The sequence below is a fragment of the Poromitra crassiceps genome (assembly GCF_964638095.1).
Source record: "Poromitra crassiceps genome assembly, chromosome: 11".
NCBI classification, from domain to species: domain Eukaryota; kingdom Metazoa; phylum Chordata; class Actinopteri; order Beryciformes; family Melamphaidae; genus Poromitra; species Poromitra crassiceps.
In genome coordinates, this window is record NC_139643.1 from 25,327,039 (window position 1) to 25,343,780 (window position 16,742).

The 16,742-nt window shown below is 42.7% G+C and overlaps 2 protein-coding genes across 2 annotated transcripts; both read right to left on the reverse strand.

The window, feature by feature from the left end:
- Positions 1-136: 136 nt before the first annotated feature.
- Positions 137-7,395, reverse strand: mrpl24 (mitochondrial ribosomal protein L24). Its single transcript, XM_083646138.1, has 6 exons — positions 7,335-7,395; positions 6,937-7,123; positions 6,565-6,660; positions 5,578-5,681; positions 1,397-1,527; positions 137-589 (listed from the first exon to the last, which is right to left on the reverse strand). The coding sequence occupies exons 2-6, from the start codon at positions 7,117-7,119 to the stop codon at positions 453-455; spliced, it is 651 nt and encodes a 216-aa protein (XP_083502264.1). The 5' UTR covers positions 7,120-7,123; positions 7,335-7,395; the 3' UTR covers positions 137-452.
- Positions 7,396-8,751: 1,356 nt separating this feature from the next.
- LOC310785743 (hepatoma-derived growth factor-like) lies at positions 8,752-16,685 on the reverse strand. The gene is made up of 6 exons (XM_083646876.1): positions 16,290-16,685; positions 13,922-13,998; positions 13,492-13,630; positions 12,749-12,901; positions 12,471-12,662; positions 8,752-11,465 (listed from the first exon to the last, which is right to left on the reverse strand). The coding sequence occupies exons 1-6, from the start codon at positions 16,374-16,376 to the stop codon at positions 11,445-11,447; spliced, it is 669 nt and encodes a 222-aa protein (XP_083503002.1). The 5' UTR covers positions 16,377-16,685; the 3' UTR covers positions 8,752-11,444.
- Positions 16,686-16,742: the final 57 nt, after the last annotated feature.

A 16,742-nucleotide genomic window follows, 5' to 3' on the forward strand; every position in this document is an offset into this window, starting at 1 on the left:
TCATCATTTCATAGCAGACTTGTAATTTGATGTTTCGTCAATTCGTGGTGGATCACTGCTGATATCGTACCCTATAAGTGATGTTATTTAAGACTATGACATGCCAAGAATGAAACCCAAATCATTAAAATAACTGGTTTACTTCTGACATTTATTTAGAACATGAAATAAACAAATATAATACAAACGCTCATACCATCCTAAATAGAGTAGGACTGAAATCCCATTCAGGCAATAGAAGCTGCACGGGTTGCAGGTCTATTATCAACCCCGTTTTCCCTTTTCAGGTTTTTACAATACTAGAATTTCCTCAACTTGGATCATGTTACACCAGGTTTTTCAATTCCAAATGAGTCTCACTGTACAGGTGTCTTCAGAATGCCTTGCATTGTGAAAATTGGAGGACAGAAAGAGGAACACTGCATATGAAGAGTGTCTCTGAGGTTCTCTGCTCAATACCAGTAGGACTTGTGGTGCCTCCTGTTCTCCTGGATCCCCAGTTTCTCCATGACCTCCTCCTCCAGGGTTTTCAACGATGGCGTATAGGTCTTCTCTAGAGTGTCTTCTGGACTGGTATCTTTGGGACCATCTGCGATGGCAGAGAAAAAAGTTAGTCACATGCAGAAAATAAATGCCACCTTGAAAAGGAACGCTACGCGTGTGTGATACGAAAAATGTTCACTTCAAAGTGAAAACTCTGTCATTATCTACTCTTATGACCGCACACACCCACACCCACCCACCCACACACACACACGATTGTTCAGCCTTTTGGACACTCAGTGCAATCGTTTGGCTACAAAACACATGGATTATGTTTCGTGAGCGGTCTAGTGAAAATTGATGTTCAAATTATGCCCTTTTTGCGGTTGCACAGACTAGTTTTCTAGTCACATATTCAAGTAATGAAACCTCTTCTGGCAGCGCTTGCTCTTGGGGCTCACCCACAAAATGAAAAATAAATAAATAGATGAATAAATAAATCTGCTTTCGCAAAGCTGTCATATCAAAGTTCCCATGACTGTTAATGCCTCTATGTGTGTGTTGTTACCTCTGCCAAGGAGTTGATCTTTCCCTGTTGTTAATTTGTTTGTCAGCAGGATCTCAAAACCCTGACAGCACAGAGAGGCCTTTGGAACAATCAATCTGATCAATTGATTCGATTTTGGTAATGATCTGCATTTGGAATTTCTGTCAAGATGATTACAGGCATAACTACTGTATGAAACTAAGACTCAGAGACTTGATTCTAATCCTACAGCATTGGAATCATTTTGAAGTTGCTGAAGTCCTGCATAGAGTTGAAAGATGAATGTCAGCTGGCTAAACATGGAAAAATGTGCACCGTCTTTGGTTACTGAAAGGGAACCGCACACACACGCACACACACACACACCTTTCCACTGCTGTGTCACGATGCCGTCTCGGCGCTCAATGAGAGGTTTAGGGACGATCCGACCCGTCCTGAGAGAGACCCGGACCTTCTCTCCCTCCTCGGTGAACCTCCACTCCACCTGGGTGGGCTTCCTACAGGATCGAGATCAGTATCAGTCTCTATTCAAATCAAAGACCATGAATCCAATCCATTTACATTTATCGGAATAATGTATGACTATTTTTTTTAACATGATGAATGCATTCTACCACCCACTGGAAAGCTTCAGACAATTTTGATATTTACATATGTGCAAATTGTAAGTATACTGTATGTATATTTTTACGACCCGATTTTTTTTATCCCCCATTAGTGCTCATTTTTATTTATTTATCCTGGTTGCTGCTCCACCCTCTGCCGATCTGGGGAGAGCCGAAACTGGCTCCATGCTTCCTCCGAGACATGGGCAGTTAGCCAGCCGCTTCTTTTCACCTGACAGCGGAAGCTTCACTGGTAGGACATAGCACGTGGGAGGATCACGCTTAGCCTAGGTAAACCCAGCCACCACGTGACCTGCTCTCTCAGTTCCCAGTCACTATCGTCTAGCGAACGGGCCATTCAGAACGATTTCCGCGGCGGTTTAAAGACTCCCGCAGACCCGCAGCCACCCCGCAGCCAATGAGTGACGGCGTGACTGCCAACATCAGTCCTGCCGTGATCGGCCAATCAGAGAGTGCGTCTTTGTCAATGACGTGTAACAGCTGCAGCGGCTTAGCACTACCTAGCCGTTAGCATTTGGCCTCTCTAAAGCATAGCTCCCGAGCTAGCTACTAGCTGGCTAGCTATATGGCTATGCAACTACGTGAGGAAATTCAAGTGAAAACAGCTGTTGAGGTTGAGGTCTGTTGATCAAAATAACACCTAGCGTTATCGAAATCGGATTTTAGCGGACCATACAAGCCAGGGCTTCAGAGCTGATCACCTGGACACATTTTATGGCGAAATTATCTGATAAACTTGTCTGTGCTGCTCTGTGGTGATCAGCTAATGTCTTCATAGCATTGTGATTATGATTTAATGCATTATGGAAGATAAACGCTGGTTTAACATAATTAAAATAATTCCCTACCAAACATGTAAAGTGACGCTTCTGGGCAGTAGACCATTTGGGCATAACATTATGTAATGTGACATGAGATCACCACATTTCAATAAATATAACGTTTTTGCACATTTGAATGCTGCTGGTCGTTTGTTTAATGCTGTATATATTGGATATTTAAAGCTGATACACAACACAATTGTGTTGAGGTAATTCTGCAAAGCTCAGTTAAAAATATAACATGTAACACTTTACACAATCAAATCTAACTTATTCACAGCAATACACAGTCCAGTAGTACAGTGGGCTAATTGTTTGAATTATATCGAAATATATTTGCATGGTGTAGCATGTAATGCAGATAATGTAGCTAGATACTCTGACACAGAAAGGCAGACAAGCTAGCAGCAGGGATCTTGTCACACTGATTCCAGATAAACTCCTCTGTCTAGCCAGCTATACAATATTGATCAAAATAACACCTATATCGAAATCGGATTTTAGCGGACCATACAAGCCGGGGCTTCAGAGCTGATCACCTGGACACATTTTACGGCGAAATTATCTGATAAACTTGTCTGTGCAGCTCTGTGGTGATCAGCTAATGTCTTCGCATTGTGATTATGATTTAATGCATTATGGAAGATAAACGCTGGAAGGCTGGGTAGCATTAGCTGACGTCATCCAGGCTACAGTAACATTAGGCTATTATAGTTATGAAACGCTGATTCAAACGTTACAATAATAAGACACAATAGGAGCCAGTTACCCTACTGTAGATAGAGAGTAATTTCAGACCACCAGATATCACCATATTTATGTTATTAAATGCTGTAACGTTAACGGTAATTCTCATGTGTATGGTTTATTTATAAGCATTCATTGATTGAAGCAGAGTGCTGGTCGGTTAAGTTTCTCTGTAGTCAATGTCCTCTGCTCCAATCTTCGTTCGTAGTTTCTTCTGTCTCTCGTCCAGCAGCTGCAGATGTCATCATTATCCACGTTATTGATTATTATTTATAAAAAAAATCTCGTGTAAATATTTTGTGAACGCACCAATAGTTAGAGAAGGAAACCTCTCTTTGCATTTTATTTTTTAATAAAAGTAGGCTACTTGTGATATCTCACGTGGTCGATCATCATTGCAAATTTATGTGAACAGCTAGGTTTAATGACAAATATGGAATATCACCCAAGGAAATACCACGGTTTAATGCCAACAGATAAACCATACAGATTTGTTGTAATTGTGAACACATAAGGGAGCAAAGACATGGTTTTCAAGTATAACACAACTTTTATTCAAAGACAGGATTGAAAAATATAGGTCACTTGTATTCACTTCAGTAATGTCAGGTCTCAGTCGCATTCACGCTAACCTCTTAACGTCTAGCTATAGCTAGGTTACATCTGGATTATGTATAATATACAGAATTGCACAGTACACAGTTGCACAGTTACTGCACAGTAACGTGTACAAATATTGAACGCAACAGTCTCGTTCTGGAGCGAACCCCTCAGCTGAATTCACGTTGGAATATGATATCAAGGCTTGATACATTTGATTGTAGCTACTCATACAGCCGTGTGGAGCTTATCTAGCTAGGTTGCATCTGGAATATGATATCAAGCCAGTAATGTAGCTAGCTAGCGTTAAATAGGTTTATCTGTAACCACGCTGAAATGTGAGGGCATTAACGTTAATATTTCAATTAGGTCAAACACACCTTACCGTTATGACTGCGGCCGTTTTGGATTAACATTAGCGTTAAGTCCATGATCAAATCTAGCATTTCGGTATATTCAGTGTGTGTGTGTGAAAAGGATGTTAGCATGCTAGCATTATTAGCACAGAATGTATACAGTCCATGGTACAACGTTAGGCCTTCAAGTCCTGAGGCGAACAGCACTGGAGGATGAAGTCTGCAGACTGGCATTCAGTGTCCAGCATAACAAGCACGCCTGTTTCCTCATCAGGTTGGCAGCAGCTGTATAGATGATGACTGTTCTTCACAGCCACAAATATCTCTCCAGATCTGCGGCCATCTGCAGCAGGGATCGAGGTTTGGGTCCGTGTAGACTAGGGCTGCCAACATTCCATCCCAGCAATACGGGACGGTCGGACCAACGGGGTGGGGGGGGGGAGTTGTCCTGTTCCTCTTTCATTCCCTGACCACCGTCACGCGATGTTCTCTCTTCTTGTAGCTGGTTGTAACCATTTGCGTGCTAGCAGTACTGAAATGAAAAGTGTTAGCTCATGCGCTAACAACAAAGGTCGCAGAGTGATGACGCCATCTGCTGCACTGCGCATGTGCTCTGTGCACTAAACTGGTTGGATGATGGTTGCGTAATGGAGTGGTCTATCGGGGGGGGGGCAACAACCGCAGGAAATCGTTTAACAATGGTGGGAATCCAGACCATAGTGACTGAGAACAGGTCTGAGAGCAGGTCACGTGGGGGATGGGTTTACCCAGGCTAGATCACGCTATTCCAACGAGTTCCCCTCCCTCCGAACAGGCGCCCCTAACGACCAGAGGCGGCACCACATCAGCGACCAGGATATTGCATGTTTTGGTGAGGGGTTCCTATATGAAGGAAACCCCCAGGGGGCACGGGGAGAACATGCAAACTCCACACAGAAAGGCCCTTTTGACGACCCCACCCGGGCGGTGGGCACTCGAGGACATGCGGACGGGCACGCATTCCTTCAGCACTCACAGCGTCCCAGGTGGGAATCGAACCCAGGACCTTCTAGCTGTGAGGCGACAGCGCTTACCACTGCACCACCGTACCCCAATATACTGTATGTATTAAACATCATTCATTTTTGAGCGCGCTATCGTTCCTGCAACCTGAGAAGAGTCTTGCTGTGCACCTATGACAATTATTCCCCATTTACTTTTTCCAGAGAAATATTTATTTTAAAGCCGGTGTACAGGAAAGCCAACTACAAACCACTGCACCGAACTGTTACAGAGGCACAATGATCCCATTCAAAAAGCACAGATGTGTAACTAGTTAAAACGTGTGCAAGTGTCACCACAGACTGTTTCTCTCCTGAACTGGCCGAGAGTTTCTGAAACACATGTTAATTGCTTACCTGTCTGTGGGGTCAATGAGGGCAATGTCTCGGAGCAGCAGCGGAGCCTCACTGGTCACGTAGGTCCCACGGTAACCCGTAGATTTGCCAATGTACTTGTAATGCTGAGACAGGAAATCACAGTTCATACTTTTAAAGTCCAAAGAAATTCAACAGGTGGCACTGGCGGCCAACAAGGCTTTCTGAGGCTTAAATGCACATTTTAACAGTTGTGCCCAGAGTCTGCCAAGTTCTACCAGACAACCTGTCTGGCTCCATCTGGTGGAGCTGAAAAATAAATACGTGGTTGTAACACTGCCACAGTAGCTTTGCTGTTGCTATGATGCAAAGAGAATAGATATTCTATCTGTGGCCAGTGTTTCGTTAAATTGCTGTGTTGCATGTTAAGGCTTTAACGACACACCGTGCATACTATAGTGTACAGAAGCAGCCAGTGCACTAAATACTGAACAGAGAAACGTCAACCTTACTGTTTGTTACATAACAGCAAGTTTTTCAAAGATTTGTCAACAAGCTGGTTCAATCTTTTCAATGTTACTGAATATCCTGTTTGCAAAATGTAACATTACTGACTGATCTTCATTTACTAAGTTACAATTTCTTCTCATCCTAAAATTCACTGAACTGAAAACTAATTGACCCGGCTCTGATACACAAACTGACACGTTTATCTGCATTTATGGAAATTACTTATATGGGAACAAAGTCATCTGATAGTGAAATAAGTGCAAAATGATAAAAACAAGTAAAGAATCCGGGTACCCTCTTATTTAGTCACTTAGGTTAGTCTGTGAACCCACTGACAGACAGCTACACAAGTGCAGAGACAGTGTAACGTTAGCTGAAACTGAATTTGCATTGTTAATCTGAAACAGCTTCACCAAGCCAGGTTTCAGTTGTGTTATGTGCAGCTGGCAGCCAGAGTTTCAAACAACAACAAACGGTGCCATTTCCTCTGAATGCCCAGGGAACATAATTATTCCTTACTGTGTTCAGTCCATCCAGCATAACCCAGTTTCTGTGTCTGAAGACTTGGACCACCTTCCCCTGCTTCCCTTTGTCCTTCCCTGCTAGAATCTCAACCTGGGGAATAGATAGAAAAACACAGTGACTACTGCATATTGTCAATGTCAGCCCCTGTTGAGTACAGGTTTGGCCAAACAGTTATCATACGTATTGCGCCTCATGTGGAGGATGATGGTCACAGTCAGACAACATACACCATTTTAGCCTACATGAACGTCGTTGCGATATCAATAGCATCAGGGTAGTTTTACTTGTTGTAATGCTCTACTCATACGGTTCATCCAATTGACTGGTTTAATGAAATGTACAAGACGTCATTTTCCTTTTGCGTACCGTATCCCCTCTGAAGACAGACCAGTCTTCAGACGCTATGGGCTCCACAAACACCTTTCTCCTGCGCTTCCCTGGAGGATTGAGCCTCTTGGCAGCCACGGTCCAGGGCCTGTTGGTACCGAAGCGGTAGTCTTTGGGGAAAGTAATCTTGGCCGCCATCGTCAGCAAAGCAGTCAGCCTCATTTCGCTGGAAAGACCAAATAGATCAAAACGCAACACACGACTAGAGACGCCAAGTTCCCCTTGACAAAAACAACGTTGACGTTACCAGCTAACGATAGCGAGCTGCGAATAATGAAACACACACATGGGATTGCTAGTGCTAACGCTACATAGCTCTCACACATATGCGTGAGTTAATTAAGGTGTCATGATTAATTGGTAATATGAAAAAGTACCTTTCCTGCTCTTGATGCCAATGTCACATCAGAGACGATTTGGTCACATGTACACCAACACTAGCGGCAGTACTTACTGTAGCCCGCCCCGTAGCACCGCCACCTACTGGATAGGAGGGTTCCTGGCTCAGCGCATGCGCAGTGACCACGCAGTTATGTCATGGTGTTTATCGAGATGAGAAATTGATTTGAGGAGGGTAGTATGTAGGACACGGGCAGTAAGTTGACCTTCTACGCACTTCATCTGCAAGAAACGCTCTATAAAATTGAGTTGTTTAGCAAAAATATAAGGTAATAATAACTAAGGTACAGCAGGATAGCTAGGGGGACCTGATGTTGAAGAGGGAATTTTACCATGCTCATTTCCATTGTGATATTCTGTCTTAAGTTACCCTACAGCTTTTTTTTATTCAATTTTCATTCATCTTCAAAAATTTGGGTTATTAATATTCTATATTTCCATGTATCATGATTCATGTCTGCTCCTTTTTGCTTAGTCACAGGGCCCTGGAGCACCCAGGGAGGTGTGACGTGTGTGTGTGTGTGTGTGTGTGTGTCAGGGGGCAGATATTTATAGTGGCATGAACCTGGAATTTCTGAAAACCTGCAATTGAACATTCAAGACAGATAAAGCAGTCATTCATCTTGTGAAGCAGATGCACCAGCTGCCACAGCACATCTAGAATACTGAAAAACATCCTAAGCAAAATGAGGGACAGAGTTATGTTCAAGTGCAACTAAGCTCAATTTGTCAACATTTGCCCAGTGAACCAAGTGAAAGGTGGTAGCTCGGTTTGTTCAGGTAATGAGGGTGAAAATACCCTCAATCTAAAGCTGGCATTACACAGATCAGACAGGTAGTTGGAGCAATGAGTGGATTCAAACCATTGTCTCACTGACCCAATACTGGACCTTAACAGCTCAAACCTAGATGAACCCCAACATAAAATCTGGCAGGATAAGTTACACCAAAACTATAGTTCAGCTTTAACAGCCAAAGGCCACGAAGTGTGCCATGAGCTTATCTCAGGAGCAAGTCGTTTGTCAAGCATAAAAAAAAGGTGCCATTATTGCTTTAGCACAGCTGTAATATTGTTAGTGTGAAAAATGAGCTGAGAAAATCCTTAGGTTTGCTTGGATCGAATATAATAGGTTTCCCCCAGTATGAAACTTCATTTTTCAATCAGGGATCCTGCACAAGAACTGGTTTAGGTGTGGAATGCCCCTGATAAACAAAATAATATTGCAGCCTCCTGCGATTTAGGAACGGGAGATAATTGGCAATTAAACAGGATAGTTACCACAAAATAACTCATTTGTGCCAGATGCTTTCCAGTCTAAGGAAATGTGGTTAACGGACAACGACGACAGCTCATTGAATGTAAACATGACAAATACAAGTATGTTTGTAATCAACATGTTTATTAAATGCACCGGCGACTACAATGGTAAGCAGTAGGTTAAGCTGAGTCGCAGCCTCCGAAAGTGACAGAGAAAGCTAAACCAAGGATTACACCAATTACAAATAACACCCCTAGGGATTCACTCCAGACAGTTGAGTGGGGGAATTGAGCTGTGACCATTCATTTTCTATTGGGAATCAGTGTTGTGGTGAGTGATAGGGCAGCAAGTATAAAAGTCACACAGCAGGACAGCACAGGACATCCAGATGTCAGGCCCACTGTATGCAAGACATTCAGGTATTATTTTCAATTTCATGTGAGTGAGTAGGTTCAACGATGATTTGAATAACTCTGGGATCTTGTTTGCCAAATATAGGCAAGAACATTGAAGCAATGAATAGGATATCCAAATTACATGGTGAATAGGTAAATTGTGTCAAAAAACGTGAACATGAAAATTGAGTACCCCCAAAAACTACCATAATGGAACTTGGAAACAGAGTTGCCAAGGTAAAATAACAAAATATTAAAAAAAAAAAAATCTGAAATAAATGAAATGTTTGAAGACAAGTTCTTTAAAACATCACAATTTTGTTCCACAGCCAAAATAACAAGACAATTTAAGTCAAACAGATTTCATATTCCAGTTAAGAGGTTTTGAGAAACAGAGAAATCAAGAGTTTTAAAGAGGTTTGGCTCTGGGAATGAAAGTCTCACCGAAATCCCATTTCTTCCAAAACCACAATTTTGCGTATATTAGATTGGTATTAGCAATGTATGCCTGCAATACATTTCAGAGCTGTGGAAGAAACATAGCCTGGGTAAACCCAGCCTCCACGTGACCTCTATACTATCAGTCATGAAGACTGAAACTTACGTTACAGGCATAGTCTGTGATGTCACCTTGAAGGCTGGGGTCACCCAGGCTACAAGAAACATATTTGGTACCACCAATTACTTCTCCAGTACCTGGCAATGGCAGCATATGTGAGCTAAATAAGGAATAAATCAGGCTACAATGCAACAAAATTAACAGCTGAACTGATAAGGTGGATTCAAAAGGATTTGCCAGAAAATTACCCCAGAAAAAGTGACCGTGAACCTTTTTCCCCTTCACAAAATGCAGTTTCTCCACCTTGACTTAAAGCCCCAATATGTAACTTTTTAACATGATTATAACAGCTTTTAAATAATTTTTTATTTGACAAATTAAATACAATACACCTACAAGCATACAGTATAAAATTATTCATAAGGATATCACAAGTCGTAAGACTTATTTCCATGATGTTGCTGGTATACTGACGTCTAATATGGAGAATGGCACCTTTATCATTCCCACTCTGCGCCCTGAATGCCCATTTCCTGCACCATGTAACTTCGAGGCTGCGTCACAGAGGATGTCAAGTTGCCTGATTCTACCTTGATTTCCTGCTTCTCCTTCAAACTAAAAGCGTACAGGAAGACGTACAGGAAGTTAATGTGTTTATCACTTGCTAGCTTGATTAGCGACGCGATTCGCATCGTTTCAATAAAACATTTCGACACATCATTTGGGGATATTTAGAGCTATTCCACCCCCCCCCCACCAGCGATTCAGTTATAAACACTGCAGAATGGTGAACAAAGCAGAAAGTATACAAGCAGAAACAGTCAAATAAGGCTCATATCTGAACGTACAAACGGGGAAGTGCAGCATTTATTAGCATCTGTAATTACCACTTGTGGCAGCAGAGGCCACTGTTGCTGCTGTTCAGCAGAAAGTTCCACATTGGGGCTTTAAAACAGTTCAAGACCCAGGACTGACACAATAACATTCAGGAATGTCTGTCTTGCTTTCAACAATGCACATCATCAGCTAAGAGTTACTCTGGGAAGTTCAGAGGGGGATTCACAAAGTCAGAATTAGTTGAGGGCATTTCTCTATTCAAAATATCCAAAAGCCAAATAGGCCACATATGGGATCAAGTGAAATTAATTGCATAATTTGGTCACCTCCAATGAAGCGCAGATTACTTCAAAGCAACAAAAACTGTGTAGCATATTCATTTCCTACAGTGACCTAGACAACGCTTAATGGGGGAAGAAGGGTTCAAGATCAGACTGAAAAGCTAGGTGAAAGAAATGGAAGAAAACTCTAATTTTTCTACTAATTTTTGTATGCATACATACTGTATTAAAGCTGATAGCATAAGTGAAAATTTGTTCTCTGTAAATAAAAGATATTTCCATTTTCAAAAACAACAAAACTTAATGGATGAATGGGAGTATTTGTCAAACAAAACTGTTTTGTGGAGTAAAAGTGTTCCTTTCTTCAAAATTCACCGTTTAGTTTTGATTATGGATTCAGCGTGTATTTCCTCTAAACTGAAAAATGTTTGACACCTAGCATCCAGACTTTGTAATTATGTAATTGCACTTAGAAATAAAAAATATATATACACACCAAAATCCCATTTATAAATGAGCCTTAAATGCTCGATTCAATTGTTTGAAATCAGATTAGCAAACTTTGATATCTGGGATATATGATATCCCAAAATGGCAAATGAAGATTTGTTTGTCTCTCGATACAAACATACTTAGGTTTTTAAAATTCCTCTATTAATTAATCAGCAGAAGTCTAGCATCCTGCAGGTAATCATTTTGATGCTTAAATTCCAGAGAGAAGGGCCAAAGGTTCTTGGTTTTCTTCTGAGAGTTGGAGTTAAGCACGGTCTGTCACGGGCTGCAAAGAGAAGAGTGAAGATCAACATGATTATTATGCAGAATCTCTCTTATACTCAGTCAGTTTTTCATTTCTTGGAAATTGTGCAATCAACAAAACAATTTCATACAACTGTGTCGGATTGAGATATTTTACATTTCCAAACCTGTGTAAAGCCTGGTATCTACGTGGTAAAAAAAAACATGCTAGTACCAGGTGATGTCACCAAATGCTGCACTCTTTAGATTAGAAGATGACATCATCTTGGACAAAAGATCAGCCAATAGCAGATGGCAATTTCAGCAGCACGCTGCTTACCATTAGATGTCAGGCTTTGCACAGATTTGAGTTGGGGTTCAGTTAAGCCCAATTTATGCTTCGTCTGCCGACACTTTTGAAACGGTCGCCGACAGAAATCAGGACTTGAGTCGACACTTTCAAGTGTCGGCGAGCAGTGTCTGCTACCTGGTGAAATGTCCAGTGTCGCTGACTACGTCATAGTATCGCGCAAGTCTGATTGGCTATATAGACGGCACGCGCTTGACTTCCTTGTTTTGGTTGGGGTCCACCCGCTAGTTTTCGCTCGATTGAAATGAATGAACGTGTCCCCGCTATTTTTATCAGCCTGTCCTTGATGTATGACTTCGTGAAAATCACAAAGAACGTCGTGACCAATTTCCCAGAGAGAGAGGAGGCGAGTCGTGTGGTTGTGTGCCGTTTATATGCGGCTGCAGCCAAGTACGTTACATCTTGCCTCAGGAGGTGGTTTCACTGTGCATTTCGTTCCCTCTCTTCTCTTGGCTGTCTGCAGCTGCTTATAGCGTTCCGAGTGTCACGTGAGCGTTGAACCGAGGCGAACGTCCTCTGAAGTATAAATGCAACACCGCGAGCGACACTTTCTTTTTCGTCTGCGACCATGTGCTGAGCGACACTTTATAATAAGTATAAATTAAGCTTTAACTCTCCGAGTTCACACTGATTCCTTTTGATCTGATGTTTGCAGGGCTAAGAAGCGAAGCGCCGTACCTTCTCTGCCGTTAGCTGGCCCTCTGCAGCAGGCTTTTCCTGGGCCTCTGGTCTCGACTCGCTCGGTGCAGACGGAGCGGTGGGCTTTGGCCCGGCCACGTCGTTGAGCTTGGCCTCCGTCTTAGACTTCTTGCCGTCTCCTTTCAAATTGCCTCCTTCCCCCTCGGCATCCTTCAGCCGCTTGGGAGACGCCTGCCGAGGGATTGCGGAAACGTCAGGGAGGTGAACGACTTAAGAAGCGTTCACCTTACAACGTCAGGCTTGGGAGAAAAGCTCACCTCGGTGGACTCCCCTGCTTTTCGTTTAGTTGCCCCCTTCTCGTTCTTCTCGTCGATGACCAGGGCACCTTCGTCCTCGTCGCTGCTGCCCTCGGCGTCCGCCTTCTCCAAACTACCCGTCTCCCCGGCTCCTTCTGATGCTTCCTTCGACGGCTAAAGAGAGAAGCGGAATCGTTAGGGGAGGGACGAGGGAGGACAATTCCCCAGTCAGATTTGAACCCCCGTGTAACTGTTGCAGAGGCATGGCATGAATCTGAGCTCCCATGGGCACACAAAAAGTCTAAATATTGCCTTTAAGTTTAGTTGTCTTTAGCGGGATTATATCACTGTGTGCATATACTAATGCATGTTCACTCCGTTTGAGAGTGAGACTGCAAACATTTGCAGAAGGCAAAAGTGGTTTCATCTCCATTGACTTGCTGCACTAATAATAAATGCTTATGGGTTTCAAATCGAAATTAATTACACCACGTCGAGCCTGATATCTGCACCCTCATTTCATGACCAGTCAAAAAGTTTCTAAATCCTCATATTCTGCCAGCCAGCCATGTTTGTGGCTTTCACTGCATTTATTGTTGTTGTGAGTTTCCGTCACTGGCGTTTCAGGATTCCCTGGGTTACGGTTAATATTGATTGAGTGATGCTAGTCTAAATTGGCATGTTCAGGTGAAAGAAACCTACAGGGAAAGCAGCAAGTATGTACAGTTAGCCTCAGTCACAGACGCATGCACGCGCACACATACCTCATAGGGTTCATGTGTGACTGTGGGGTTGTTCTCAATTTCCCAGAGTCCCTCGGTGAAGCCTTTCCTCTTGGTTGGTTTTCCAAACTTCTCCTTGCACTCATCATAGGGGAACAAATCCTTGGCCCCCAGGAATGCCCTGCGGTGGTCAAACATTACAGCTATCAACATAACTTTATTAATTTTCCTAAGATGTATGCAATCATCCAGTAAAGCGCATGCACACACACAGGACACACACACACACACACACACACACACACACACACACACACACACACACACACACACACACACACACAGTTTCAGTAGCTGGTATTTCCCAATTGGCAGAAATGAGTTCATCTTGGATGTTCTCAACTGTTTGAGGCTTCTGCCATGATTAGGCTCCACTCGGAACAAGGCTGGTCATCTAACACATTTGACTCACGTCTCATGTGTTCCAAAGAAGAACACCTGGTACTTGTTGGAGGGGGTCTTCACTGCTCCTTCAGGTAACTCGTCAATCTGTGAATTAAGCAGACAGCTACTTAAGCTCCGTGGACAAATCCAGAAATCCAAGCATCTGGTTCAGATATAAACGGTCAATGCTGATGACAGACACCAAGGTCAACTTTGAAAAAGAAAGGAAGAAAGTTGTCTGTCTTTTGAATGGGTTGAGAAAAGCAGGAATGTGCTCTTATTAAGTTATTTGGAATACAGAGGGTGATTGAATGCATTGAAAATTGATGCTTGGATTAAGAGTCAAACATTAAATAACTGTGCCACTGTTTAGCCGATTTCTTTTAAAGACCTTCAGAACTGGAACATAATATAGCCACACTATGAATATTATGCGTGTTCTTCATTGTCTTCTGGCAACCAGCTTACAGGTGCTGAGTGTGTCTAAGAGCTGGAAATGGAAATTAAATTAACTGAATTCAAATAAAATTATCAACATCTTGGGGGCAAATGTTGCCCCATGATCATGATTTTTAAGGGCATTCTGAGATTTCCTGGGGGGAGGGGGCATTTTTGCCCATGCCCCTAGCTATATTCCTACACTGTGTTAGCAGTTGTGTAAGCCTTTGGGAGGTGCAGACTAGGGTCCTGATGCTTAGGCTTGGGTAAGTGGATGATTACATCAGGCGTCATCATTGACTGAATGCAGGTTTATGATGCCATTGCCTACTACAGTATGTGATTTTAAATGTATTTAATGTTTAACTGAACGGTGCCTTAAAACCTATTGTACATTGAATGTAATGTATATTTGCAGCGCCACCACTGAGACAATATAGGATGTTAGAGAGAGGATAGCAAGATGCACAAGAAACACTATATTGATGACAAAGAGTATGGTGTTGCCTTGCTTATAACAGACCTCCTGCCAAATAGGGCTTTTGGCATCCTCAGATAGGACCAGTGTGTCAGGATAGGCGGGGCAGAGTATGTAACCCGCTGACAAGAGGCAAGTCTCTCTGATAAGAGCAAGAAAAGGAGGGAAAAGGTACTAGACACACAATACTGTGAGATGAGAGAAACTCAGGGAAATGTTATGCACTGTTTGATGGAATCCATGTTTGGAAATAAACAAATGGGAGTTGTTTCTTTGGGAGGAAGAGGAGCAACAAACAGGGGAATATTTGACATTCGAGTGAAGTCTACCTTAAAAAAAGAAAAAGCACATTGAAGTAAATTACAAGACAGTGTTTCCTCTGTAATTGTATGGAACAGTGCATGGGGTTGCATGCTTTGATTCGACAATTAGTAGCCTTTATGGTCCCATTTATGGTTCCAGTGCAGGGTGAAGTGCCAAATTGTTTTGCCCATTTATTGTTTTTTTTCTTATTTTGCACAACAATATAACCCATCACCCTTGGGTAACGATGCATTGTAGAAGGATCAATTTGACTTTATTTTATGTTTACATCTTCTCCAAAGGAAAACACTGAATGCAAATTTGGCATGTGTGTCTGGGGGAAATAGATTTTTTTTTAGGGGAAGACAGAAACTAGGCAGACCATTTACGTATGTAGCGAACATATTAAACAGTTTGAATGAGGCTAATTTGAACTTAATGTGGGGTTTGAACACCAACTACTGTTCATGCGATCCTGTGAGAAGAAATGTTGCTGTTATGGTAAGAGCGCCAACAGCTTTGCGTGGGAAGACCAGTCAATGACAGGCAGTGGCAAGATATTTTCGATACAAAGTGTGGTTACAATGTAACAAATAAACTCAAAAGTAACATTATATCGTCTGTAATGCAACAGCCATTCAAACGCAAGGTAGAACTAAATTGAAACTTATTTCGCACTGTTGGACATGGCTCCGTGTGTGTAACGGTCCTCAAATGGCCCAGTAGCACAGGTTGACTGAGGTTAACATTAGGCCGTTAGGCTGCATGTTATCCGGTTAAGAAACGTTAATGTTAGCATAACCCGGGCCCCCTCGGGGGAGGCTGTAAATGAAGGCGACACATCAAAAACTGTGCGGGTGGCCGAAAGCAGCTAGCAACAACATTAGCTATGTAAGCTAATGCAAGCTAAAGGAGTGTGGCATTTCCGCACATGAAACATCAAAAAGAATTGGCAACTCAACTGCCTACGACCTAGGGTTTACTTGGCATTGCGTGGATGGGCAACGCTGCTAACGTTAGCAAACGAACTCGGCTAGGCTAACTCATGTTAGCCACTGTGAGCTAGGCCTCACAGATAAACAAGTGATCGGAGCACGCAGTAACACTCGAACTGAATGAATATGGAACCTAAAGCTGGAAACAAGATATTGACGTTAGTTTAGATGACGTTACTTACCCTCGCAGGCCAGTGTGGATACCCCTTCATTTTAGCGAAGACGAGATCCCCGGGTTTGTATTCCCTTTGCCTATTCGTCCTCGGCATGTTTCTTGGAGAATCTCGCGCTATATTAGATGTAAGTGACACTAATTGTTTCACTGTATCCTATTCAACACCTGCAACAAATAAGCAAACCGTCGGTTTGTCACATCAAAATGAACCAGGCGCACAAAACTGGAACGAAGAGGCGAGCTACTTTTACGCGGACTGTAGCACGACGCGGGAAAAAATAAACCGCTTTAGATGATGTTTAAATTGAATTTCCTCGGCGAACAATGTATTTTGTTTTTACAAGCCACTGGCTTCTCCCTTGGACTGTTTGGGTTTGAAATTGAAACCCGCTTCCCTCTCCACACAGACGCGCCCCCAGTGTCGATGCAGACAGGCGCACAATTAGCGCCCCTGTTGGCT

What these genes read in the sequence shown, in the direction of transcription:
- mrpl24 (XM_083646138.1), bottom strand. Translation starts at nt 7,119, where the DNA reads ATGAGGCTGACTGCTTTGCTGACGATGGCGGCCAAGATTACTTTCCCC. An exon ending in TGCTGGATGGACTGAACACA is followed by an intron (nt 5,682 to 6,564) that starts GTAAGGAATAAT and finishes TTCCTGTCTCAG; the next exon opens with CATTACAAGTACATTGGCAA. An exon ending in CTCATTGACCCCACAGACAG is followed by an intron (nt 1,528 to 5,577) that starts GTAAGCAATTAA and finishes TCGATCCTGTAG; the next exon opens with GAAGCCCACCCAGGTGGAGT.
- LOC310785743 (XM_083646876.1), bottom strand. Translation starts at nt 16,376, where the DNA reads ATGCCGAGGACGAATAGGCAAAGGGAATACAAACCCGGGGATCTCGTC. An exon ending in ATCCACACTGGCCTGCGAGG is followed by an intron (nt 13,999 to 16,289) that starts GTAAGTAACGTC and finishes CTTAATTCACAG; the next exon opens with ATTGACGAGTTACCTGAAGG. An exon ending in AAGCAGGGGAGTCCACCGAG is followed by an intron (nt 12,663 to 12,748) that starts GTGAGCTTTTCT and finishes ATCCCTCGGCAG; the next exon opens with GCGTCTCCCAAGCGGCTGAA.